General features: G+C 46.1%; 1 protein-coding gene across 1 annotated transcript in view; it reads left to right on the top strand.

Moving 5' to 3' along the window:
* Positions 1 to 27,339, top strand: part of LOC144160685 (uncharacterized) — a 59,271-nt gene extending 31,932 nt beyond the window's left edge. Inside the window, exons 6-10 of the mRNA XM_077691895.1 lie at positions 813 to 1,369; positions 7,249 to 7,362; positions 10,223 to 10,388; positions 16,039 to 16,123; positions 26,395 to 27,339. Coding sequence (XP_077548021.1) covers positions 813 to 1,369; positions 7,249 to 7,362; positions 10,223 to 10,388; positions 16,039 to 16,123; positions 26,395 to 26,543 — 1,071 coding nt within the window. The 3' untranslated portion in view covers positions 26,544 to 27,339. The remainder of the gene's footprint in view (positions 1 to 812; positions 1,370 to 7,248; positions 7,363 to 10,222; positions 10,389 to 16,038; positions 16,124 to 26,394) is intronic.
* The last annotated feature ends 362 nt before the right edge of the window (positions 27,340 to 27,701 follow it).

A 27,701-nucleotide genomic window follows, 5' to 3' on the forward strand; every position in this document is an offset into this window, starting at 1 on the left:
TCCATCACTCCTCGCAGAAGCAGTTTGTCCAGAGTGATTACAATGTGTTGCAAATCCAAACCAAGCCAAATTTGCTAGATTCAAAACAACAAAGCAGAAAAACAATAGCGTAGCGCGCGCACTATGCTGCCGCGGCAGCTTATTTTGCTTCCGCAGAGTGCAGCGCGGTGTCCAGTGTCGTTAAGCAACCCGCCCGAGCTTCTGATCTCCCCTTCTCCACGCGTGGAGGAGGATGAGTAACACTTTTTTTAAAATGTTGCTATCAGTAAAGCGTGCCTGCGCCTGGTTCATGCCTTATCACCCGTGAAAGGTTTAGTACTCACCGTGGGTAGTTAGCTGACCAATCCGACCTTGTGCTCTTCGTTGCAAGCAGGTGTTCATAATCAGTAAAGTGTGCGTCGCTCTGCCGTTGTTATGTTTGGGCCAGGGGGAGCACGGGCAACGGCTACTTGACACAGCTGCCGGGATGAGAGTTTATTTCACGCCAGGATGTCGTGGGAGGAGATAATATCAGACGGCTACGATCTCCTGGACTAGCTTTGTTTACTTATTTCTTAGCAAATAACGCATCGTTGCTCGTTGAACAAAAGCTGAGACAGCTATGAAGGGTATGCTCTTTCAGTTAAAACAAATTTTAATTCTGCCTTTAGTGTCCCTTTTAGGTATGACGTAAGGCTCGTAGGTTATTTTTTAGTACCCATAATTTAGATATGCATGCTGCAAGCAAGTGCACTCCCTGACGTTCTTTCTGCCTGCAGTATTAAATGAAAGGGGCCTACATGGTTCTAAGGGTATATCTGCTTGGTGTGCAGGATGACGACGTGGCCTCTACGGTGACTCTTTCGGACAGTGGGGATGAAATTGACCGTCAGTGCGAGGAGAACCTAAGGGAACACATGTCCACAGTGTACAGTGAAATCCGGGACAAGGTTCTCGTGCCAGCTGCCCAAGAGCTGCTTGGCCTGATGGTTGTGGAGAACAAAGCAGTGGAGCCTGCTGCAGGGCCAGTTGGACTGCCCGAGGCTGCAGATGGCCCACAAACAGGCCAGGGGGTCACTCTAGAAGCGGGGGAGCCTTCAAGGGTGGCTGGACTGCCTCAATTCAAAGCGGCAGATGGCCCACCAGCAGGCCATGGGACCATTGCAGAAACCGGGGAGCCTGCAGGGGCTGCTGGACTGCGACTGCCTCCATTAAAGGCGGCAGATGGCCCACAAGCAGGCCAGGGGACCACTGAAGAAGCACTGAAGGCTGCAAATGGCCCTCAAGCTGGCCAGCGCCACCGCAAGGGGACCACAGGAGCACCCAAGGAGGCCACCAGGAGACAACAGCCGCCGACGAGACTGGCATTTGCTGAGAGGGTGGGAACCAGGCAAGTGTACTTCTTCCTCTTGTGTGGCAGTGGAGCTGGTCGTGTGTGTGGCAGTTAATGCAGGGCCAGTGTTCCGGTGGTGTCAAGTTTTTTTCTGGGACTTGGGTAGAGGCAGCTCCCGCATATTCCCACTCTGTGCCTCCACGTTTCCTCATGAACCCACATGGTTCTTTGCATTCCTCAACTGTGTGTCCCATTCTGTAGAATTCGTTTCTCTTGTTCCAACGTTAGTTTATCTGATTTGGGGTTTAGTCAGTGGGCAGAAGGCGGCCATGAAAACGAAGTAAAAGTTAGGTTCAATAAAAAGCCTCCTTTGTCCCTATAACAATGATACCATTTTTCACAAAATTCAAACCATTAATTGAGATGTTAAAGAAGACATATGAAGCAGTGGCGACACCCTGCCACTTTCTGGTGGGGGGGTCTCTGCTGTTACAGTATGTTGTTTGTGCGACTGGCAGCCGCCAACCAAAGCCACCGCCATTAAAAATAACTGCAGTTATAGTGACGCCTTTAGTTCCATTTATTAGTAGTATCCCTTTTATGCTAAATGCAGCTAGCACACTTCTGTCTCTAGTGCTGGCCCTTATTGCACCACTGCTGACACCATGTAGCGGAAAATTGGAATGTTTTTCAACATTTATAAAAGGCTAGATTATTCAAATTAAACAAAGTGGTATTTTGTCTTTGTGGCCCCCTTGAAGAGTTGGTGTTAAACAAGGTGTTCCTCTACTTCTTCTTCTTCTTCTCCTCCTTCTCTCTCTCTCTTTTTTTTTTTTTTTTTTTGAGAGAGAGAGAGAGATAATGTCCCCTTGCCTTGCGGTACTTCGCATCAACGGACATCAACGAAGAGACTTTGCACACTTTTCTTGTGATGGGCTGTGTGTAGTGACTGGGGAGCTATACACAAAGTCACGGTTTCAATTTTTGCTTGTAATGCTTGTACAGTTAACCCTCGTCCTAACGAGACAGGCTATAACAAAATAATGGATATTAAGAGAAAACCTCGTTTTAGCGAGGAAAAATTTGCCTGTTACGGGATATAATGAACAAATTTTGTTAGGAAATAAAATTGTGAACCAATTTCATGACAAAATTTTGGACCAATTGTTAACAAGGCTTCTGCGAGTACCTTTTTAGTAGCAAGTTCTGCACCAGAGGCTAACAGTGTTGCAACCGGGCGGGGGCACCCAATCCGATCTCCGTGGCCTCGGACATACGAGTGGTAGCGTGTATGATGCGAGCGGCCAGCCGCTGTTGCAGCCGTGAAGAAATCCAGAAGCCGTAGGCTAACGTAACTGTTTACTTCATATAACGAGAGGTGAGCCGAAGCCAAAGAGCAATGCCCCGACGGGCGAGGTTACAATACAGGACTCGAGCAGAGCGACAGCATTGATTCGCTGCTCTAACAGGAATGGTTTACAACGCTTGCGGGGGTCTATTTATACCCAAAAGCGGTAACGGTCAAAACGCAGCAAGCGGCAACACGCCACGAACGTCACAGACACACACAACGCTCTTTCCAGTGTTCGTTAGTCATCGGTAGCCTCCGCGCACGTTGAGTCCGAGAGAGGGGAGAGAGGAGGACTTCGTTGCGATCGACGGGGCCTCTGTGTCCTTGAAGAGCGTGGAGACGAGCCTCGCCGCCAGCCGCCGAAGTTTTGAAATGCGGCAAAAACGAAGCGTCTGACGCGGCTTGTCGCAACTTGTCACCGACATGGTGGCGCCTGACGGCAGAGAGTCGCACGAGGTGGCTTTGCCGCACAGCCGTGGAGTGCTGCGGGAAAGTACGGCGGCGCTGGCCGATTCGTAACAGCTTCTCCGCCGGGGGTCCGAGATCCCGATGGACAAGGGTCTTCAACCGTTGTCCGGATGGATGCTGTCGAAGTGAAGTGTTCGGCAGACGCTCGACTCCAGGCCTGGGCTGTACGACACCGTGCTGAAGCTTCACCGGCCGGGTCACTGGACGAGTAGTGGCTCCCCAAGAACGTCTCTGGCTTGGTCAGGCAAGCAACAGAACAACACAGGAAGACACAACCGCATCGCCGGCAAGTGCGAAGACAAATCCACACTGAAGCTCTACCAGGCTTTTAGTTGCGAAAAAAATACGCTAATAACTAACTACTCTAGTTATATTTTAGCCCAGCAGTACTTTAGACAAGTGCACAAACTTGAAAGGTGACATTTCGCGTGATTGGAAATGTCCCACATAAAAAGAAATGTAATTGTAAAGGGCGAAACCTGCTCCAGGAAAAACAATGAAATTGAGAAAGTCGGGCGTCTACAAACCACTTCTCGCGCTGAGAGCTGCGATTCGAGCTCTCATCATTGCTCCGAGCTTTCCCCAATTTGTATCGCACTTTAGGTGCGCCCGTTCTCTGAAAGAGACTGCTGCGACCGTGTGAAATCACACCTGTCGTCTTGTTCGACAAAGGTCGAGCGCGCGGAGGAGCGAGCGACATTTTCCAGCGTTCAAACGAGAGACGCGCACTCCTTCCTGGAGGCGGCGTTCCCTTGAAGGCGTGATGCAAGCTCACGGCTTTGCCCCTTGGCGTGCCCGCACAAGTACGTGCGGAAATTTTCCCTCTATCCTTCTTGCTCGCCTTTTCACCAACGCGTTCGGCAAGCGAACATTGGAACGTGTTTACGTTCTCCCCTCTAGGCTGATCGGTTCCCGACTTCGGCTCAGCCACAGGCGCCATCGAAATCTCAACTAGCTTAGCCCATATTGGCCTAGCGACGGGAGAATAAGCTGGGAGTGACAAGGGCACGACGTGCTCATTAGACACCTGGTAGCTTCGAACAGTCACTACCTCGTTGCCCCTCGCGCTTTCGGCGACAGCCTCAGCAAGCGAACACCGAAGGGTGTTTTCGTTCTTTTTTGCGGCTGTCAAGGCTACACTAGATCCAAGCTGCCCTGTCTCAAAAGACGGCTCAGCCGCCCCAGACACCTGAATCTCTACGAGCTCGGCTGACCGTTGCTCGAGGTCAGCTACCTGAGCTGGTGGCAAGACGGAATCGGCTTGCTCAGTGGCGAGATCGTCATGACTCCCAACTGAACCGTGCAAACCGTTTGCTGCCTCGGCTGCAGGCTTTCCCACCACGTCGCTCGTTTCCACACTACCGTCCGAAGGAACAACTTCCGTTTCAGCGGACTCGTGCGGCCTCTCGGTAACCTCATCGTTTACGCATTCCTGCGAAACGTCGCTATCTCGTGAAGTGTTCACATTCAAGTCGGTAGCCGTTCCCAAGGCCTCCCGCGAATTTGAACCGTCCGAACACTCCGCCGAGATCTCCAAAACAAACGCCAACACATTATCGCACTCAGTGGACACGCACTGCCCTCTGCCGACAGTCCGAGCTAATGCGCCGTTGTTATCTCTCTCAGCAACCTTGCCGCGCTGCTGGGCCGCAACCGTCGCCTCCGACTCGCGCTCCCGAGTGTCTGCTACTGGCAGCGCTGGCACGGTGCTTTCCCCGACAACGAGGTCTTTTTCGAGCAACAATTCAAACTCAGGCTTGGGTTCTTCCTGCTCGAGTTGAATTTTGTGCTCTAGGTTCTTGTTCTCCCGTTGGAGTCTCTCTCCCTCGAGCTCCCTTCTTTCCTGTTCAAGGCGCTCGAGCTCGAGGTCGTACCATCGCATCTTTTCCTCGTGTTCCTGCTCTCATTTCTGCCTCTCGAGCTCCTTACGCTGGCGCTCAGCCTCAGCCTCTGCCTCGGCGGCCTGACGTTTCGCGGTCTCCCTGCCATTGATCAGCTCACCCGCCGCGGTGGCTCAGTGGCTAAGGCGTTGCGCTGCTGAGCACGAGGTCGCGGGTTCGATTCCCGGCCGCGGCGGCCGCTTTTCTGATGGAGGCGAAAAGCAAAAACACCCGTGTGTACGAGATTTCGGCGTACGTTAAAGATCCGCAGGTGGTCAAAATTAATCCGGAGCCCTCCACTACGGCGCGCCTCATCGCCTGCGTTGCGTCAGCGCGTTAAACCCTACAATCAATCAATTAAATCATTGATCAGCTCAATGCATTCCGACAGCTCCTCATCGTCAGCCCCGACAGCAAGTATGGCCTGTATCAGCTCTGGCTTTCTCAGCGCGTCCGTAACATCCAAGCGCAACTCTTTTGCAAGCTCCAACAACTGCGGTTTTTTCAACGCCTTCAAATTCATGGCCGGTCTAGAGTACTGCTTTCCCACTGCTCCAAAAATGTTTTGCGCGAATAACCCACGCGACAAAAACACACACCCTACCAGCTATCCTCAGAAGCCTGGTAAAACACAGTGAAGACGAGTCCCGCACTCACCATTGACCGCCGTGAATTCTGCGAAGTCCGAAGCCGCCTTGACGTCCATGGTGTTGGGTCTCGCACCGCTGGCTTCAGGTGTTACGAAGTTGCCATCCGACCGCTGCCAACCAGTTGTTGCGACCGGGCGGGGGCGCCCGATCCGATCTCCGTGGCCTCGGACATACGAGTGGTAGCGTGTAGGATGCGAGCGGCCAGCCGCTGTTGCAGCCGTGAAGAAGTCCAGAAGCCGTAGGCTAACTTAACTGTTTACTTCATAGCGAGAGGTGAGCCGAAGCCAAAGAACAATGCCCCGACGGGCGAGGTTACAATACAGGATTCGAGCAGAGCGACAGCATCGATTCGCTGCTCTAACAGGAATTGTTTACAACGCTTGTGGGGGTCTATTTATACCCAAAAGTGGTAACGGTCAAAACGCAACAAGCGGCAACACGCCACGAACGTCACAGACACACACAACGCTCTTTCCAGAGTTCGTAAGCCGTTCATAGCCTCGCCGCACGTTGAGTCCGGGAGAGGGGAGAGAGGAGGACTCCGCTGAGTTCACGGGGCCTCTGTGTCCTTGAAGAGCGTGGAGTCGAGCCTCGCCGCCAGCCGCCGAAGTTTTGAAATGCGCCGAGAGCGAAGCCTCTGACGCGGCTTGTCGCAACTTGTCACCGACATGGTGGCGCCTGATGGCAGAAAGGCACACGAGGTGGCTTCGCCGCCCAGCCGTGGAGTGCTGCGGGAAAGTACGGCGGCGCTGGCCGATTCGTAACGCAGGCAACATGCCAATCTGCCACGGGCGTGTGGCAAGGGCTTGGCTCTTGCACCAATAGGGAAGGATACTCCCATGGCGCCAGCTTCCTGGTCCCTGCAGAAAACTTTAGGCTTAAAATTGTAGCCTATATTTGGTCACCGCTTACACTACAGCTGCGCATGACTATCCTTTGCATAAAATTTCACCATAGTACCACCCCTTTCTCGCACGGGGAACTTGGTTTGCCCAATTGGTTGCATTTTGGCAAGCGGCGACAACCTTTAGCTGCATCTGCTGGCGCCATTCTATACATGAAGGCAGTGCCATAGTGCCCGATGCTGGCCGCATCGAGCGCCGACTGGGCCGGTGTGCGGTGTGCATGGATCATTTCTGCTCACAGAAAGCGCTTCATTCTTTACTGCTTTATCAATTTCTCACAAACAACACGCAAAATCTTACCCCCAGCTAAGCTATCAAAGTAGTCCGCGATGCTGGTCAGGAAAAAGTGCACTTTATTAAGGTAGGTTAGGAGCTACCTTAAGTAGCGCTTACTTTTCCGGCCGAAAAGTGTCAGGAAGCAAAAGTGATGCTTAAATTATGTTTGTGAATATGAGGGCTACTTCTGCCAGTTTCAGCTACAAACTCGGTTGGCGGAGCCTCCTTCAGTCACAGTGTGCCGAAGTACACTTTACTGGGAAAGCAAATGTGTAGTGCAGTCAGAAACCAGCAGCCCCCTCACGTGTGGTCGGTGGTGGCGAACAAAGAGCAGTGCGTTGTGCAAGTTTACTCGTGGATAGTGCAGTCCTGAACTTCTGTCGCTTGCTGTCCTTTTCTTTTTCAGGGTGAGAGCTTACGCAACTTGGTGGCAGGACGACAACTTTGTCTACCTGGATGTGCTCGTTCGAGCCCCTGCAAAGTATACGCTCACCGTGTGCCCCACTGCCATTTATTTCATGTTAGTCCTTGGTGGTTTTCATTAATTTCTTATCAAGTCGACGCCCGTTGATACGACGTCCATGGGGACCGCAGAGAACTTCCAATTAACCGATATAATAGGTTTCAGCTCCAAATTATCGAGCTGTTTTCTTCCATTAAATTGCGTCTAAAATTGCCGGGACCACAACATCACTTCCAATTTATTGAAAATTCTAATTAAGCGACTTCGAATTAGCGAGTGTCGACTGTACCTTCTAAAATGCTGCTGCAAGTAGATGCCCGCCCTTGGAAGGCCATCAAGTGGCATTGGCCTGCCATTTAACAATTTTTAGTGCTAAATAGCAGCTCTGTTGAAGGGAGGTGTGCAGGTGTGCACGGGTGCCAGTGCAGAGCTGCCAGCCTTCAAGGGCAGTGTTGCAAAGCTGCCCATCATTTTGTGGGAATTCCTTCTATTGCGAATTCTCCTTCACTACTCTGCTCCCTAGCTTATAGATGGAAAGCAGAGGCAGCGAACGCTATAACTTCCTTGCGGGGAATAATGGAAGTTATTTGCAACACCTCCTCCGCTTTCCTGCTACTTCAGAGCACACCAGACGGCCATTTTTTCCTGCACAGGAACATTGTCAAAACCACCAGACAAAAACATTGTCCCACATGGGTCTATGGGACCGAACAATTCTCCAGAAAAGCTTCTTTTCTTAATCATTTTTCTGTTGGCTTGCTGACTTTTTCTTCCCAAAAAAAACGATACTTGAACACAGCTACGTGCTTGTAAAAGATGTACAAGCCCAATTTTGACAATATTCTAGTGCCAAAATAGCAACTTTTCTATAATTTCCCACTTCTGCACCACGAGTGGTATTGCAGCGGTAGGAAATTATTGAGAGGTGCATCCTAGCTTGTAGTGCAGCTAGAAAGATTTTTTGTTTTGCAGTGTAGAGTTGAATGTTTAAACCTTGCAATAAGGGAAACACAGTTTGCATTTCGTGTTTCAGTAATTGTTTATTTGCATTATTTATAACTGGTTAGCACGAGTACTTTACGCCAGATGTTAGAATTGATGTATACTTGCATGTGATTGCCATACAAAAAAACTGCTTCCAACATTGCAATCATCACATCTTCTAGTATCTATTTATGCCTTGCTGGTAAATTTTTTTCTTGAATAGATTTTTTTTTGTCTATTGTTCTCAAAAACAATCAAGAAAGATTTTTAATTATGTCTAACTGCCTTCTATCAGTACTTGTGCACTTGTACTTTTGGTGTTTCAAATTTTTTATGACATTCTACACAGTTAATCCAGGGTGCATTAGTGTAGCTCCTTCACAAGTTTGTACGTGCTAATGGTAGCAGTTTTAAACCTCTTGCACGTACACATAGGTTGCAACAGTAAGAGCACACAGTACTGAAGGCAATGGCCCCGAATGTGGTGGCTTATCCTTGTGGATGAATGCCAGCTGTGGACTCGTGTAACGTGCAAATACTCACTCGAAAGTTCCTTAACTGCAATCCCGACTTCCCATTGTCAACTTGATTTAGGTCAAGCAGGATATCTTGTAGACATTATGCTCAGACTCAGTAGAGTTTAAATACTCCTAAAACCAAATATTGAGAATTTGAAAGTGGAATGACATTTTTGTCTTCAGTGATTATTCAATTCAAATATGCAGGCGAAAAGCAAAAACGCCCGTGTGTACGAGATTTCGGCGCACGTTAAAGATCCCCAGGTGGTCAAAATTAATCCGGAGCCCTCCACTACGGCGCGCCTCATCGCCTGCGTTGCGTCGGCGCGTTAAACCCTACAATCAATCAATCAATCAATTCAAATATGCAACTCAAATCAAGCACTCCGGTTTTAGTGGGCTGAAGTTGCAGTGCAAATTCACAAAGCCAGAACAGGAGATGAAAAAAGTTGCTCAATTTGATGTTGTTGGGTGGAGGTCTGAACTGCTTGGTGAGAAGCGTGTTCATCTTCAATTGGGGCAAAGAGCCGAGTTGACGGATGGGAGGGAGCCGCCAGCTTCGTCGTCCCCTTCCTCTCTTGTGTCAAGGCCCAAGAAGGCTACATTAAACCTTAATGGAGTACTGACACGAAATTTTTATGTTACTTTTTTTTCGCTGCTGTGGGTGCCTACCAGCCCGCTAATCATAGAAAGCACATTATATGGTCAATCGCAGTGTAAACAATTATTTACAACGTTGTTTATTCATGTCAGTTTCGGTTTTGACAAAACGAACGCCGAGCGGCCACCATGATAGGAGGGCGCCCCTGACGTCACCATTCTTGTCACACTGCTGCCGGTGTGGACACGCGTGCGAACAGTGCGCACGCCCAGACTAACCGAGGTCTTCACCATCCCCATACGCCCGGGCAGCATGACTTCAGTCCCAAAACCATGACCTGTACACATGGCATAGCAGCGCGCCAACCGCAGCCAGCGCGTCGGCTACGTCACGGGATCCCAGATGTTGGCAGTTTTGAGCAAGGAGCAGATGTCATGCGGGCCCGCTCTGGGCTTTCTTGTGCAAACAACGATTAAAATGGATTTAAAATATGTTACGCTGAACGGTTGCTGTTGAAACTTGCTGGGAGATATCTCCTGATAAAAAGGAAGCATTTTACATAGTTACCCAGCTTTGAAATTTCGTGTCACTACTCCTTTAAAAAAGCAACTTTAAACCTGTTGCAGAGCATTGTGTTCACATTTCATCCTTTTCCCTTCGACATAGTGTTAGCTGCCAAGGCTTGTGAAATTGATCTCTTTTTTGTAATTTGTAAGGCTGTAAACATCTGGCTTTATTTTTCATTACATATATGTTTTGCCTCATTTTAACGAAATGAAACTTGCGCCAATTAGTACTTGTGGCATGTTTTCAGGGTTAGGAATGGAGGAGAACACGAGTTTGTGGTTCAGGAGAAACTGTTTGCTGCCATCAATTGCGAGAAGTGTCACGTCAGGAAAAGGCCCAACATGGTGGAGATCTGCATGGCGAAGGACAAAGCTAAACTGGTTTGGAACTACCTGCTAAGGCGGCGACAGAAGGTACGTCATGCTCTTTTTGTTGTGCTTTTCAATTGCTGCTCGTTGCAAGTCCCAGGGTTTACAAACGTTCTTCTATCGTGTATTTACCCCCCAGAAAATTAGCGCAGCTTGCACCAGTTGTGCAAGGCTGGGGAAAGCGCAGAGTTAGCGGCCCCTCTACTTTCCTCGAAGACACGGCTGTTGCATCTCACATGGATTTCCGAACTTGCTGTTGAAAGTTCTGCATGAGTGGCAGGCCCGTATCGTTTTGTCCGCAAGCTTTAACATTCTCCCACAGTGGACCGCATTAGCACATGCTAGAACCCGCAGCAGCCGGCTTCGCGAACTCTGCATGTGTGCTCCCTACCTCAGGCGCAAACACGCATGAACTGGCGAGTAGAACAGCACGTGAGAGATCACACCACGAACGCAATCGCATAGAACCCGGTTTCATAGCGCAAGGGGCCCAGGTTAGCTTCCGACCACGGGAAGTGCTTTTTCCCCTGGTTCATCTCTTTTTGTTTCGGGGCGCAGCGGTCTTTTAATTGTTTTCTGCCGTGCTTAACGTAGTCGGTTAGGTTATCACTTTTTCATTCTTTTATTATTTATTTCCAACCTCCCGAACCCGTGTGTGCTGTTCTCCTCCTGTCTCCTAATGAGGCGGCCTGGGAAGGCGAAATGGAATGGTTTTTGCATGCTATGGGTGCCTAAATTTGTTTTTTGCTTTATTTATTGTTTTCCACTTCAAAATTAACTAGCTTGGCTCTAATACATGTGAAAATTCCTATGTGGGGCTGTTTTCCTTGTAGGTGTTGCACACTGCTTGCCAGCACAAATTTTTTGCTTGTTTTTGTTTTCCTCCTTTCTTTCCAATTGGCTGCACATGTTATTGTTCCCCACCGCTGCTAACCTGTACCCCTCGGGCCTTTGGTGTGGCCCAGTTGTTAGGTTGCCAGTTTCACGGTGTAAAGGTCCCAGGTTCGGTTCCCGGGACCTCCCTAACCGCATTTTTTTCTTGATGCGCGCATTCTTAACACCTGCTCGTGGGCTCCTTGCCTCCTCGCCACTTTCCCTCACACTTCTTGGCCTAGCATTTTCACCCTCTCCAGTTCGCCGACGATTAATTCTCTGGTAACACTCCTCGGCAAATCTAAAAGCTTAAACAGCTCCGCTGTTAAAATTAGGGACTTTTAATGCTGAGGTTGGCAAAAGGACAAAAAATTCTATACTTCAGTGGGAATCATTAAAACAAGTTTGAGCATGTTGTGACGAGTCAGGTTTGTCGGGCACAGTTGTAGCTTAGTGCCAAGTCTAATGTTCCAAATGACCTGATGTCAGGAGGGTTGTTGGGTGATTAAAGCTAGGAAATGCTGAATTCTGAGCAATGCTCGGGGATAAAATTTTTGGTAAGTCAGAAGAGATTTGTGAATGTATGAGGAGGGTTTATGGTGCCTGATGCTGTGTCATCCTGTGGGGTAAAATTCGTAGCAAACAGATCAGTCTGGTAGAAATCCAATGGGGTTCACTCTCGCACCGGAAGGCCAATTGCTATCTCAGCAGGATCAATTTAGAACCTAATTCATGAAGTGTTGGGCACATCGGAGGTTAATGCTTGGTGGATGCTAGAAATACTATTTGGGTGTCCTGCAGTGCTAACTGAAACTGCAGTGCTGGAGCAGCCAGACCTGGATTGTGGGGTCCAGTCGAGAAAGCACGTACAACAAGCAATTAAAGCAAGCATTTCAAGAGTACAGAAATAGGCTCTCTGTATCTGCCAGCAATTGCCAGTAAGACCAAGATAGGAAGAGGCGCTCAAAAATATTCTGCAGGGGCCTTTGATTGTTCACAAACGCCTCAGAAATGAAAGAATGGGCTTTTGAATCTTTATATTGATGTGAACCTAACATTTATGGCTACCATTGTTTTCGTGTATCAAGGTGCTTTCTGTGCAAAAAATTTTTAAGGAACGAGTGATGTTGGTCTTATTAATTCCTGCCATTGTAATTGAAAAAAAAAAAAAACTTTAAACACAGAATTTAAGAGAGTTTTCAGAGGGTAATATTTGTACGAAAACTGGCAACTGGTTACTAGAGGTGTGTGAATTTTTTGCACTTTACGAATAGTCCTTGCCATTTAATTGGATTTGCAGCATAGTTTTGCCTCCAAGTACTCCAAGTTTTGTAGTATTCAAAATTACAAAGATAGAGTTATAAATGTTGGCTCTACTACACGACATGCAATTTTTTAATGGCATCTCCTTTTGGGTTGCCGTTTTTGCACAACACTGAAGCTGCAAAACAGCCTAACAAGGGTTTTTCTTTCTTTTGGCACGCACAATGAACATAACTAACGAAGCAGTTCAAGGAGATATGGGCTAGGCATCATTTGGAGTACAGTAAAAAAGCTTTATGACAGAAAATACACGAGCGTGTGCCGCTGAAACAATGTAGAACGCTGTGGTGACAGGTTGGCACTACCGCAATTTGGTGCGTTTAGCGGGCGCACTCCCTGAAAGCGCTTTATCACGTGGCTGTCTGCTGCATTAGTTACGTCACGGCATCTGGAAATATGAAGACGTGAGGATAATACATTCTTATCACCCAATCGGGCAGCGAAAATCAATTGTTCGAATGTGTTCGTTGGGTTTCGTGCTTGATGAAGAGGTCCCTTAGCTGCTCATGTACTCTCTGGAATCCTTTCCACATATATGACGTAGCTACCACAGTAAACAACAGCACAACCAGTCGTCGTCAGGGGGTGGGGGGATCCGCCAAATGTACGCACTACTAAAGTTCGCCAACCTATCGCTGGACCGCTCTGCATGTACTGTGCGGCACGTACTCCTGTGTTTACTGTCATAAAGCTTGTGACTGTACAAGCAAGCAAATCAGTCAAATGTTACTTGGACAGCTTAAATTACCGTTCCAGCTAGTGGTATGTTAGATGATGATATGGTAGATAAAAAGCGTCAACATGCAGTGCCTAAGGAAGACTAGAATGATGATGAAGTAAGTAAAGAGCCATGGTGAACCAGAGACAGCCAAGGTGACAAAAAAAAAAAGAGGCAAAGCACACAGAAACAAATAAATGGAGAAAAGGAATGAAATTGAAAACTTAGTTAAAATTACGCCCATCTTCCCGCAAGGGAACCTTGATGTGATGCGACGCATCGGGGGGTTGAATTGGTCGTAACGTTGCCTTGAGCGTTTGCGCTGACGCTGCTATTGGATTGTGTCAGCCCAAGCGACAATGGAAGTTGCCCCTGAGCCTCATCACTGGAGCTGGCTGCTCCTCGGTGCATTGAGAAGAGTGCATTACTGCAAGTATTTTGATTGTGGCGAGTCATTTCTGTGTTATTTGTTACTTGATCTGCTTATAAAATACTGCACCGACAACCAACAGATTACGTGAGATAAGCAGCAATTTTGCATTATGCGCAATCCCCATCAAAATGCACGTGAGCATTTGGGTCCGTCGCTATGGCGGGGTGTTACCCTACATGAGATATTGCCGTTCTTAACTTGTACCCTAGCATAGGCTGTAGAAGTGACTAAAAAAGGTGGGAATCCTGTTGTAAGAACAGCAAAAGGGGAATATAGTTAACTCTTTGCTGTCCGTTATTGGGTTCCGCCCGACTTGGGTGTTCAAGGTTAAATTTCATGGTTTTTCTCACTGTGATATGCGTTTTCATTGTGTACATGATGCGCCATATATTGACTGTGAGGGATAAGTGAACTTTGTTGAAGTTTACTTCCTTTTGCACTAGGGTACAGTACAATGTTCAGCACGGGCCTTCTGGATCCCAGACGTTTTAACATGTGCACTGTTCACTGAGAAGCATGGCCACTTTCTCATCGCGTACATTTTACGGTGGTGCACTTAGCGAAAGGGGTGATGACATCAGTGTAGAAGAGAATTGCGTGCCTCCATCAGATAGTGATGACAGGGATTCGACAGAAGCGAGTGATGAAAACCGCAATAGTGGTGGAGATAGCACCTGTGTTGACATCCAAAAACAGCGTGCCACCACGTGCTGCGGACTGGAAGGTGTACGCCGATAATTTGCCTGATTTCACTCATTTCCAGGTTTCCGTTGTCAGTAGTATTATTTTGAGGCACACACAGCTGCAGAATCATGGCGAGAAAGATCAGCCACACCTGCATACAACCACAACCTAATCCAACAGCTGGTGGGTGACATGAGAGCTCGAGCCACCCAACGCGGTGGCGCAGTGGCTAAGGCGTTGTGCTGCTGAGCCCAAGGAAGTGGGTGGGATGCCTGCACTCAGCGGCCGCTTTTCTGATAGAGGCGAAAAGCGAAAACGCCTGTGTATTCGAGATTTCGGCGCACGTTAAAGGTCCCCAGGTGGTCAAAATTAATCCGACGCCCTCCACCACGGCGCATCTCATTGCCTGTTTAACGTCGGCACGTTAAACCTCATAATTAATCAATCAATCATGAGGGCTCGAGCCATCATCTGCCATTGGCATGTGGATTCCATCGGTCCAGGGCACAATCAACAAAAAAACTGAGCCGCAAAATATCCTCCACTTCTACCAAGCTAGCGGCTGTAAGGGCTACCCTTCATTTCATTTGCACAAATCATGCCCAGCTATGGGTGATCTTATTAGACTCGCAGGGCGCTTTGCAAGCTTTTTTGAAGGCTTTCCAACCACTGCAAGTTAGCTTATGTGCGAAATCTGCGAAACCCACGCAGCGGCAGTGCGTGCGGGTCATCACATTGTGCTTCAGTGGCTGCCTGATCACTCGGGAATAGAAGGAAATACCTCGTGTGATGCGGCCGCCAGCACTGGCCGCTTTCTACACAACATGACACAGCTTCCGTTCTCTTGCGAAGGTGGTTGCGCCCTTATCTCTCGAACCGGATGTAGTGAGCAAATGGCCAAGTAGCAGGACCCTCGTAGCAGATATCGACCTCTGCGTGGCATTGACCCTCTCTGTAAATTCGGTTTTCCACCCGACCTAAACGAAGGGTCTGAAGGTGTACTGCATTGTCTGCGTCTCAACGTGGCTTACACCCGAAGCTTCAAGTTCAAAATAGGACGGGAGGATTCACCACTGTGCCCCACGTGCGCTGTGCGCGAGACTACCGAGCACTTGTGTATGTGCCCATGATTTGCCGCTGCGCAAGCAACAGTGGCTAGCTGCCTATCTCGTTTACGATGTGGGGCAAGGCTTCAGTTGTGTCACTTTCGTGGACCCTGGCCCAATAACAACTCATCTTTTGGGACAAAAATTTTACTGCGTTTTTTTTAGGGATTCTGGAATAGAGAAAATTTTGCAATTCTTGAATTGTGTGCATGACTGCATCTGTGCGCATTTTTTTCTCTCCTTTTTGTTGTTTGGCATTCTGTGCTTCCTCGGCACCATTTGCTCAATTTCTTTTACTCGAGTTTATTTATTTAGAGTTTTGTTTCTTGCATTTCATTGTGTGACCTTATTTATTTAATTTTGGTTTCCCCCCTCATAGTTATCTTCCCAAAATCTCACATCCACCGCACTGCATTGTAATCATCCCCATCTGGTGTAGCAAGCACTGCCGCTAGCAGAGCTGACATCTTCAGCCCACATTAGAGCTCTCTGCAGATGTGAAAATGCAAAAGAGTAAATAAAGCACATGCTCCACTTTTTGTTGCCCTATCCCCACAGGTGCCTCACATCAAGTTCAACTTGGATCACTTGGTAATCAGTGATGACGATGAGGAGGAAGACGACAAGAGCCCTGTCCCAACGGGTATGTTTGGTTTATGTTTTTTCGGTTGCACATGTTTTCTTTGCTTCCTGACTTTGTGGTGGGTTATACATTACCGTATTTACTCGCATAATGATCGCACCCCTGAAGTTCGTCGTCAAAATACGATTTTCTTTTATTTCCCGCGCAATGATTGCACCCTGAACTTGCCACAGCCATATGTCGTATGTGTGCCAAGTCTAGCTGACGATGGTTGTGCTTACCTATGTTTCCTCCTCTTTCGAAGTGGACATGGCTACATTGTTCCCGCAGACTTGCCGATATTGGCAATATCGGCAAGCATCAGTTCATTATTGGTGCGGAAGAAACTCTCACTAAATGCACATAGTCTACCCACAAGACAAGTTAGAGAAAGCTTTCTTAGAGTGTCTGTTTTGATGTCCTGCACTGTGACAGCAGCACCCACTTATTGGTCGACCTGTTCTCACCTCGCAGCAGACTTGTTCTGGCGCGTTCCGTAATCCATGAAAACTGCATTTTGCGTCACTTTGCAACGTGGCCAGCGGTGGTCCATGGAGTTTTTGTTATCTTAATGAGACCTTTCGTAAAAATTCTGACCTGCAACTTGCTTGCGTTTTCTGTACTGGAACTTTTTTCACAAAAAATTTACCTCGCGTTATGAACGCACCCCTAAATTTGCATCATATTTTTGGGGAAAAAAGCGCGATCATTGCATGAGTAGATATGGTAATTTTGATGATGGGCATAGCCATTGCAGCACACTGAAACTAAAGCATTGGGACAACATCTGTTACCCATGTCCTGGGGATTTCTCCCTCCCCTTTCCTGCATTTTTTTCCCCTCCCCATCCATGTGTATCGAAGATCCCAAGCTAATGCCAGTGTAAGCTCTTATGGTGTTTGCTCTATTTGAGTGTGGTCAAATGTGGTCTGATAATAAACGTTAAATTGTTCATCGTGGATTTTTCCCCTCACCTGCGTGAAACAGGGTTTGCACAGGTCCTCGGATTTAGAAATGTCATTTTCACTGTGATAATCAGCGGCTCTCTCTTTTTGCAAGAGTTTTGAAGTGTTTGTCATGGATTTTAAGGGTTAACCACTATAAAAACATTGTAACAATTAAGTTTTTGTGTAGTTAGTATGAGGCAGCTTTGGGAACAGGAACTTCCATCCAGTGGAATCTGGCTTCTATTCTCCATCTTGCACCATTGTTGTAGCCTGTGGTTGCTCACTTATTGCATGTTTGCTGTGCCTCATATGCTCCTTTTGCGTTTGCTTTTACGTGGCACATGGTGGACGTGAACATAGTTGAAGTTCATCATACCTGGGAAGTGCGCCTCTCAGCAGTCATGGCTGAGAGAAGAGCCATACAAAGGCAGGCCCAATGAAAGCAAATACCATGAAATGCAAACCATGTGGGAATATGTTTGAAATTTTGTTTGAAAACAGGAAGTAGTACCGTACTTACCCGATTCTAACGCGCACCCGATTTTCCTGGGGGGAAAAAACGAAAAAACTTGCACCTCCGATTGTAACGCGCACAGAAATTTGTGAGCAAGAAAAACGAATGTGAGAGAAACGGGCAAGTAATCTCACTCATCTCACTCCTCGTCGCTCTCCGCGGACCACATCTCGTTCTCGGTGCCGTCAAGCGCGTTCGCGATGCCACACTTCTGAACAAACGTTCAACCATGGTCGATGGGATCGTGGCCCACGCCTCGCACGCCCATCCCGCGAGCTTCTCCAAAGGCGCATGCTTCAGCCGACCGCTCGTTTTGAACGCGTGAGAGCCGCTGCTGCTATTGCTGTTATCAAGCGCGCAAGTGGAACGATTTGACGATTTGTGCGAACGCCGATAGAAAAGCCTAGGCACCTGTTTCCTGCGTCCAAAAAATCATTTCTAGAAGCTTTGGCGCCATCTTGAGATTGCGATGGCAATGGGTTGGACAAAATTTCCACTGTTTCGGCAGTTTCGGTTTCGTATCTGATTCTAACACGCATGCGATTTTTCGGCCTATTTTTCCGGGAAAAAAGTGCGCGTTAGAATCGGGTAATTACGGTAGCTCCTTAAAAGTACCTGGTGCTGTGCACGAGTGCCCAATCCATCCATGTGGTTCCAGCAGAGTCACTGTGTTCAAGCCACATGAACTGGTGACAGATTCAGAGATTTTGGGGACAACAAAGGTGGTTATATCTCGCCCCTAATAAAGTTTGTAATTGCATACAAATGACCTCTTCAAAATAATGTTTCCAACTAGCAAAGTGGCAAAGGCCTTCTGTTGTGGATAGAAATGATGCACCCATGTGGCATGCCGTACCTTTGTGGCCTTCTTATTCTTCTCTTTGTGCGTGTGCGTGCATGCATGCACGTGTGTGCGCGCACGCGCGCAACGGGAGGTAGAGAAATGTGACTGTTACATCGTCCTGTTTGATGGCTCTAGAAATGATTACTTACATCGAAGCAAATCCATGTTCCCAAATCTCTAGTCTCAGAAAAAGGGCAGCTTGCATGAGCTAGGTTGCTGAAAAGACGTGTTGTCAAGGAGGAGATCGACAACATGAGAAAAACTAGGGCTGTACTTGTAGCGACAGTTGTTGAATTAATATTTTCAGCTGATACCGGTGCTGACAAAGCAGGAGGTGGAGGCAACATTACCGACATTTTGAAATCAAACAGCCTGAGAAAAATAGCAGGAAAAAGAAAACCTTTAAACACGAACCAGACGAACCAGGCATAAAAAAATAAAGCTAGGGGAGCTTTCACAAACTCGTTAGCACCTATTTAAATGTTGTGCGCTAATGTTGTTAGGTATTCTGCAATGAACAACTTTTGCATTGTGTTGGAAAAGTAGACAGGCCCAGAATAAATATTGCAGAGTGTCCTTTAACTCTTTCGGGACCGCCGGAAAAAGTGATGAAAAAGGGAGGTCTCGGTACAATTTTTTTTTTTTTTTTTTTTTTTTTTTTTTTTTTTTTACACATAAAGCAAAGGCACCATCCTGCCTTAGCATATACCAAAATGCAGCTAATTATATGTTCTTTGACATACAATACCAAGTTTTACTTCAACGCTGACGATAGAACCATGAAAAAATCTGAAAGTAAGAACTTTGTAAAAAAAAACTACAGAAAAAGATAGAAAAAAGCGTAAATATAAAAATATTAAAAAAGAATAAAATTATTTCAGGATATACGAAATCTAACACAACGCTTTGTTTCTTCATTGAAAAAGTTTGATGCGGCTAGGTGTAACTGGTTTTTTGTTTTGTGTGTGATCTCTTTGGCACTCGGGCCATCATGGCTACGTCGTCGCCCAGGTACACGCCGGCTCTTGTCTCGGCGAAAACTTGATCCGTTTCTGCGCTGGTGGCAGGAGATCACCACCATAGGTAGTTAACTCTTTCGTTACCGCGCCTATTCAAATCGATCACCGGTGATCGATGATTTATATTGCCTATTTCGACATGTTGTAGTCATTTCTCGTGCACCTAATGCGGTCAGTGGTTAGTCTAGGCAGTGCCCTTTTAGAATCCGTTTAAATTTTCTCGCTCCGGCGACATGGAGATTTTTGACGGCGTTTTTTGCGAGATGAGGTGCGTGTGTTTTTTAGGAAGGGGGCGTGGCTGCTGCCCTTGAGAAAAAAGCATGCAGATCGTCGCTAGGCTGCATTACCATAATATTTTTTTTGTCAAAAGGCTCCCGGCAAGTCAAATACCAAATAATGCGGTCATCTTTGTAGTCCGACAGCGCTGAGAGGTGATAATTACTTGAAAATGGCCCCAGCTATTCACTAATGATCTTTGGTTCGGAGAAAGGGCAGCTTTATTCTCCCAAAGCTTATTTCTGATGGTCCCCCGCATGTCTAGCAAGTGTGCCTGCCATTTTCAACCAGTTTCCAGAAGTTTCGGTTTCGTTTTTGCATTGCGAAATTCATATTTGGCGCTACTACGCAGTTACCCAACTACAAGCTCATTTGCCATGGCGCCTCCGTTGCCCGCTACTGCTCCTCGAACAAGCATACCGCTCGCGCTTCCACTTTATCTACGCCTTGTTTCTGCGATAAGAGCTTCCGCTCAAAGTCAAACGATCACACCAAGTCGTCGGGTGTCAGTTCAGACGAGGAGAACGCTTCCAATCGGCCTTGAACACCGCCAGCTGTTCACCGGCCAGTTTCGGTTTCATACGAGGGTATTTCCGGAGGTCTAGTGTCGCTTCTTAGTAGTACTGTCTATTCTGACAGTCTCCAACAGCCTTGTATTTGTTTCTCTTCGAAATTGTTAGGTGGCGCTGCAATGTAGTAGGCTCAGAGTGCTGAACTCGTTTCACAGCCCGATGGCGGCTTGGTGGTGAAAGCTTGCTGGGCATGATTCTAGCGCATCGTACCTTATTCCTGCAAGCAAGGCTACCATAGTGAGTCAGAACATTATAATAAACCGCAAATGAAAGTTCTGACTGATAAGTGATCATCAGAATGTCATCAAACATCCACCAAAAAGTTTGGTTCTCAACTCCAAGCAGATTTTTTCGCATCGCTTGCTTGCCTTCAATATTGTGCTGGTCATAATCATTGACAACGTGTTTTTACATCACGTGGAGGCTAATTTGGGCCTTTAATAATGTCAAACCACCAGATTTCTTCTAGAGAACCATCCAAAATAGCAAAATTTGAAATAGTGATTGGGCTTCACCACATGGCACGGGCACCACGCGGGCTAACATTTTCTTTTATATCTCACAAATTGTACTGCGCAACTCAATTTTTTTTCTAGGACGGTTTTTTGAAATGTCTACCTACAAAATGTATATTCTCAATTTTTTCTACTACTGGTGGTTTATTGTACACAACTTACGTTTTCTTATTTTCTTCGACGCGTGGACAGAAATTTCGAATTCGATAATTTTTTTTCGCAATCATTATTTAGGAAAACATTATTAAAACTGGTGTCATTGGAAAGCGCGTGGAATAATCTGCATTTTATGTTACTGCAATGTGTGCCTAACCAATATGTACAACGCAAAAAAATGTTTTGTTAGACCCTTAAAAATTGGCCAATTTCCCGCGGTAACGAAAGAGTTAACACCCTAGCGAATAAATATAAACCAGCCAGAACATAGTTCGAGCGCACATACCTACTCCAGAGCCAATTGAAACCGAAACCAACATCCACCTTTGAGTGCGATTTGATGTTCCAGGCTGATCGACCCCCGAATCCTCACTTGAGCTGAAATCCGATCTGTAAAGCCGCATTTCGACTCTTCACTGCCACTCTCATCGTTAAAATCCACAGTAGAAGGCGAAGATATGCGAGCCGAGACGAGGCGGATTTTTTATCGCGCTCGCACGAGTATGACGCCATGTTTGTTTACATTCGAAACCACTGCTCATCAGAATAAAATATCTGACGCGTTGCCGCCTGGCGATAAAAAAAGAAACTTCACAAAAGAGAAAACTCCAGTTTTCAAACTATCTCCTAGATGTCGCTAGGTGTTCCATCGAGCGAAAATTTGTATTCTGCAGGCTCGTGAAACCATTGATCATATGTGATCGATGGCCTATGGAGCGGTCCCGAAAGAGTTAAAACGTATTTTCTGGTCCTTGAAAAGTTTTTGAAAACCCTTGAATTTTTGCCTTGGAAGTCTGTATGAACCCTGGTGAAAGATAAAGCAGTGTAAAAGGGGGAAGTGCAACTGCCCTGGGCATTTTCAGTTGCGGGAGCAGTTGTTTGTGGACCTTGTGTACTCTGAAGTCATATAACCGGTGCAATTAGTGCATTGTTTCCATTGAAAGTTTCCAGGGCCATGGTGATTCATTGTAAGAAGTGAATCATTGCGTAACCAAGGGACATAATCATATTTTGAATATTACCGTACAAGCGTCCACAGGTAGCAAGCGTTTGAAAGTGCAGCAAGTGAACAAAAATAGTAAAATCCTTTTGTGTTCAGTTTCAACAGGCTCATTTTTCCCCATCACTGTACACCTAGGGGCACTAAACACCTTGCAGCTGATTCGACTTCTGCACCCATACTCCCCGAACTTCATGGTTCTTAGGGACCGAAAAATTGTCTAAAAAAAAAAGCATTTCTTTTTAGGTGTCTCTTTTTTCTTGGTTTGCACAGTTTTTCCTCCAAAAAGTCAGTACTTAAACAGTACCAGGTACTTATAATAAAAACCTTACAAACCCTATTTTTACGACAGAAAAAAAGTTTTTCTATTGTTTATCACTCCTTCGCCACGAGCAGTATCGCAGCACCAGGGAATTTTTGAGAGGTGCATCCCAGCGTGTAGTCCAGCTAGAAAGATCATTTGTTTTTTGCAGTGTTAAGCTGTGAATGTTTAAATCTTGCAATGAGGGAAACAAATTTTTCATTTCATGTTTCAAGAATTGTTTAATTACTTATTTATAATTTGTTAGCAGGAGTACTTTAACCCTTTGAGGGTCGAATTTTTTTGCCAAATGCATACCCCCAGGTTTTTTTTTTTTTTTTTTTCTGATTTAAATTTTATGGACGAATCTATATCGAGAAAAAATAATCAAGAATTTTTTTGGGTGACCGTAAAGCGACAAGAAAAAACAATTGTGTTGTTACATACATGTGGTTTATTATGGCGTTACACAATAAAAAATTCTAAATAAAATCGAGAGAGTAACAAGCCGGCACCTTTTGAGGGAATCAAAATCAGATTGACATCAGTTTCGCGGGCGCAAAAAGCCGGAAGCACCCGGAGGACGATAACGAAACCAGCCGGATGCGGGAGCGATAGACGGCGTACCGCTCATAAAATACAAAAAAAAAAAACGAGAAAAGAGCCTCATCAATTTCGCAGGCGACCTTGGTCTGTGGCAGGCGCAGGAAGCGAAAGGCACCCGGGTACCCGGTGGGCGATACCCAGCGTGCCGTACCCCCTCGTTAGCGGATGCGCAAACAATAGCCGGCGCGCCGCTGAAGTAAATCAAAAAAATAAAAAGAAGAGCCATCGGCGCAAGAAAAAAATTTGGCGTACTTCCGAAGTGTGGCGGCACATGCCAAGCAGGAGAAGTTGGCGAAAAGGCGCGCTTTTTAAAGATAGAAGCGATGCCATACATGTACGTCATTGACCATTTTGAAAGTGTTTGCCGATGCCGTACATGTACGGCCGTGACCCTCAAAGGGTTAAACCTAGAAATTAAAATTTATGTAAACTTGCATGTGATAGCATACAAAAAAACTGCTCTCAACATTGCATTCTCCACAACTTCTAGTGTCTCTTCATGCCTTGCTGGTAATATTTTGTTGAGTAGTAGTTTTTTAGCTGCATGTCGGACTGGTTTTGCTCGATAGTTGTACAGTTTAAGCTGCTTTCAGTTGCTGTGCCACTCCGTGGGAATGTCATGCACTTTTTTCTTCGATGCCACCTGCACTTTTTCATGCGGGAGAAGAAAAAAATAAGCAATAAATAGCATGTGCTGAAAAAAGCAATATGCCCAAGAGGTGCAACTAACATCAATCTGACAGAGCGGTGATCAGACAAAACTTGCACTTTTCGAGCATACTGGACCTATATATAGCTGAACTTAAATCCTGATTTTACCTGATGTGCAACTTAGAAGCTGTGGTTTAATTACCCGCTTGCAAATTTTCTCTGCCTTTTATCCAAGCTGGCACGTCAAAAAAAAAAAAAAATTGTAGTGTTGTTTTTCTGCTCTTTCCAAATTCTTTCACCGTGTGCTGCACATTATAACAGACGAATAAATTTACTGCGTTTACCCTGGATCACGCTAGTTTGCCTCCCTTTGTAGACTTTGGTTTCCTTTTTTTTTTGTAACCTCTGAGAAAGTCCTATTTAATCTTCTTTTTGCCCCTCCATATTTGCAATGATTTGCAAAGCCCTGGTGCAGCCTGTCTTTCTGTGTTTCGGTCCCTTGTCTTTCTGCAACAGTCTTAAATCCTTGCAAGTATGTTCTGGGCTTTCACTTTCAGTTTTATTCTCTATCTGGCGTGATCTGCACATCGTAGTGCAGTTGCATTATTAATTGTATACTCTGAACAACATGTATTGCTTTTTTCATTCCATTGTCAAGTATTCTGTGCGTTTGCAAGGTTTTTCCACCAAAACCCGTTGAAAAGTGACATTTCATAAGTGTTACTTGTCACTTTTCAGTTGAAAAGTGACATTTCAGCTGCGGTGACAAAGTATCGCAAGAAGATGGGAAACCGGTGAACTTAGAAGCAATGTATTTCCACTACTTTTTATTTTGCCGTAATGAACAATTTTCACATTAGCACCTTTTAATGGTTATCATTTCTGCATAAAAAAAACATGAAATTTTTTTTAAATCCATAAGCGTGATGATGCACCAAAGCCTGAGGGCAGGAGTGCCCTCATTGGCCGCGGCAGGGGTAACTAGAAGGCAAATTTAAGAAAAGAAAAAGAAAAAAAATCTTATCATGACAGGCAGGCGGTGTATACTCACGAAGATTGGACGACTAGAGATAAAATTTTCAGCTAATTTAAAGCGGGACGATGAAATGCAGTGGGCGGTCATGTGCCGAGACGGGGCAAACATTGCAGCCACTTGCGGCACACACGATCGCTGGACTTAGTGGCTGTGGCGCTTGCAGCGGTACACGCTCTCCCTATATGAAACAGGCGTTGAAGTTATATGACAAGGAAAAGTATTGAAGCACTCTGGTAATGTTTACTAGCTGAATTTTGTGTTTAGTGAAGGGGTGTTGGGGAAAAGTTGCCTGATACATTCATTTTGGCATCTGCATGTCCTCACTGTTCTTTTTAAAACACTTGGATGAGCTGATCATTTATGAATTGTAGTGGGGGGCAAGTGTATGGGCAGTACTATTCATTTTTTTTTTTTTTTTAACTTTAGGCTTTTCTTTCTTTCCTTTTTTTTTTTTTTGTGCCATTTTTGCCACGGGGCATCAAAGAAATGGAAGGATAAAAAAGGCATTTTTTGCATTACTTGGCATCTGCTCCAGTAAGCCTTATAGCTACTCCAAACTAGTATGTTTCCTGTTTGGAGACCTGCACCAAAATGTCAGCACTGCTGTCGTTATAATACATGTATTATATATTATGTATGTATAGTCAGACCTCGATTTTACAAAATTCATGGTGTAAATTTTTTTCCCACCTCCCAGTCCTTCTCTCATTGACAATTTTTTTATTTTGCAACTTTTTGTTTTGTTGTCCGTACTTTCAATTGCACATTCCGCCCCTGTGTGGAGATTGTGGAAATAAAGAGGCTGCATTACCCAGCTAGCAAGCTAGAGGGGAAGAACCAAATGCTGCAGTTGACGTCATGGCGTCATGAGGACGCCACTAAGGGTTCCATCGATTGACTCACCGGTAGGTGCAAAGGGTGCACTTAGAGATGAAGTCGACAAAGTGAGCTTTTGTCTGCAGTCCAAATGTACACTAGGGACAACGGAACTGGCTGCTTGGGCGAAGACTGGGTCTCCAAAGCTCACTAGGCCGTCTGAGGCTGCCGACTTGGTTCGTCTCCTGAGGGGAGACTCGACTCGCCTCATCTCGTAGTTCAAGAACATGGCGTTCCATGTTCAACTGTGTGGTTAGACTATGAGCGAAGAAAGGCTCCAAGAGAAGCCATGCCGAAAAAGCTCAACGCCTTGTTTGGGAGAGAAGGGACTCCAAAGGGGAGTAGGGCACTCACAGGAGCAAGCAGGATGATATGGCAGGCTGGCGGGAGGTCTGCATGAGGGCCCGGTGAGGCTCGGCACACCCTTCTCGCCAAGGGGGGCTGCCCCGGCGGTAGTGCTGGCATGGGGTGCTGGCATGGGGACACACGTGGTCCCCATGCTTGCACCCCAATAATGTGCTCACAGAGAAGGCGTATGCATCATATTAAATGTACAATTGAACCTGTAAAGCTCTATTTTATTTTCTACGGCACGGCACAGCTGTTTACTCGTAGATAGCTGCTAGATTGTACGTCTCAGTTGTGCCAGGGATACTAGCTTAGGTAGCATGATTTATCAGAGGCCATTTAGCTCATGCTGGCTTAGCCATGGTCTAAGGTGCTTGTTGGCGGAGTACACACCTTGCAAAACAACTTTTCTTTGTTGTAAAAATGAAGTCACAAGACAGGCACCGCTGATACCGTTTTCCATGCACTTACAGCGGCTTAGTTGTAGTTGCTACTGGTGTTTGTATGACCTGTACGGTGGGGTTATGAAGAAGCACACTATTGGTGTCTGAAAAATAGTTGGGGAACACTGATTACTGAGAAAAAATATGGCATTGACCACAATTGGGCCCCATTTCTTTTTCTTTCTTAGGTTATGTTCGACCCAAAAACATACTGCCCTATGATCCGGTGGCCCATGATGAACGGGCTTTGGAAATCGATGCCATTGAAGAGCATGTCCATGACCCCATCGAAGACATGTATCACAGCCTGGACCCCAACAACATTTTTGAAGGCTAATGGGCTGCCCAAATGTGCTTGGGCTGCTCAGGACCAGCCATTTTGTTCACTTGTTCATTCATCAGTTGTGTTTGCTGTTTTCTTGTTCTCAGTTTGTTGTTTACTAGACAACCGAAGCCTGGTTGTTTGAATTTGTTGCCAAAGCTGTAAAGAAACTGGCGGTTTTTGTTCATGTATTATATTCTTGTTCATAAAGTTTAGTATGGGCCTCTTTGCAATAAGAGTTAGTGAATGCATTGAAAGGGCACATTTCACTTTAGTGAATGCATTGAAAGGGCACATTTCACTTAGTTAATCGGCCTGATAGTCAAGAGTGCAACTACTATGAGAATTGGCCGGTGTTTCTATACTTGTCATGCTTGCATGCTCACCTGTGATGAATCTCAATTTTTGGTGCAGCTTAGTGCATTCCAGAAGCCAAAAAATTGCAGCAGACTTTGACTTTACAAAAACAAATAACCGAAATTTCAGTGTAAAAAAATTAAAACTTTTTTTTTTTAGTGGGAGGGTAGGAAAGAAACAATGAGTCCAGCCTGCACAACCACATCCGGGAAAATTTTACAGTTCTAAGGTGTACGCCAAGTGGAGCGGAACAGTTCACTAATGTTCTGTAAAAAACATCAGTCGCCTGAATGTGTTCAATTCCCCTTTTACTACCAGTACCTGACAACTCAAAATGTCTCTGTGATATGTGCATAGCAACGGTTAGTGCGTGCCTGTCCTAATAGCATTTGGACGGAGCTATGTGTTGTATTTGTTCGTTGTTTAATAAATTTGAGTGTTCCTGAGCGACTTGGATCTACCTCACTGGCTGGTTATTTACAGTTGGATTTATTCTAAGCATTGTTGTGGCCCGCTTGTTATTGTCACGTGACAGTAACAAGTAAAGGTAGCGTCCAAAGTCTTGTGTGTTGTAGTAAACTTGGCTTTTTCTTGCATTCTGAATAGTGCTGGCTTGGGAAGAATTGCATACCAAATGCTTCATCATTCTAAGGTGAGTGTCAGATGAAGGCTGCCCATTTTATGTGACCAGTTGCCTTTAAACCCTTTAGAGACCCTATTTAAAGTCAGGCTGGTTCTCGTACATTCTTGCATGATTGTGAATCTGTTTGTTTAAACAAATCTGGACATGCACATAGCAGGCCTAGGTGTGATACA

Source organism: Haemaphysalis longicornis, unplaced genomic scaffold (genome assembly GCF_048455015.1).
Source record: "Haemaphysalis longicornis isolate Haplotype H1 unplaced genomic scaffold, Haemaphysalis longicornis Haplotype H1 scaffold_1, whole genome shotgun sequence".
Lineage (NCBI taxonomy): Eukaryota > Metazoa > Arthropoda > Arachnida > Ixodida > Ixodidae > Haemaphysalis > Haemaphysalis longicornis.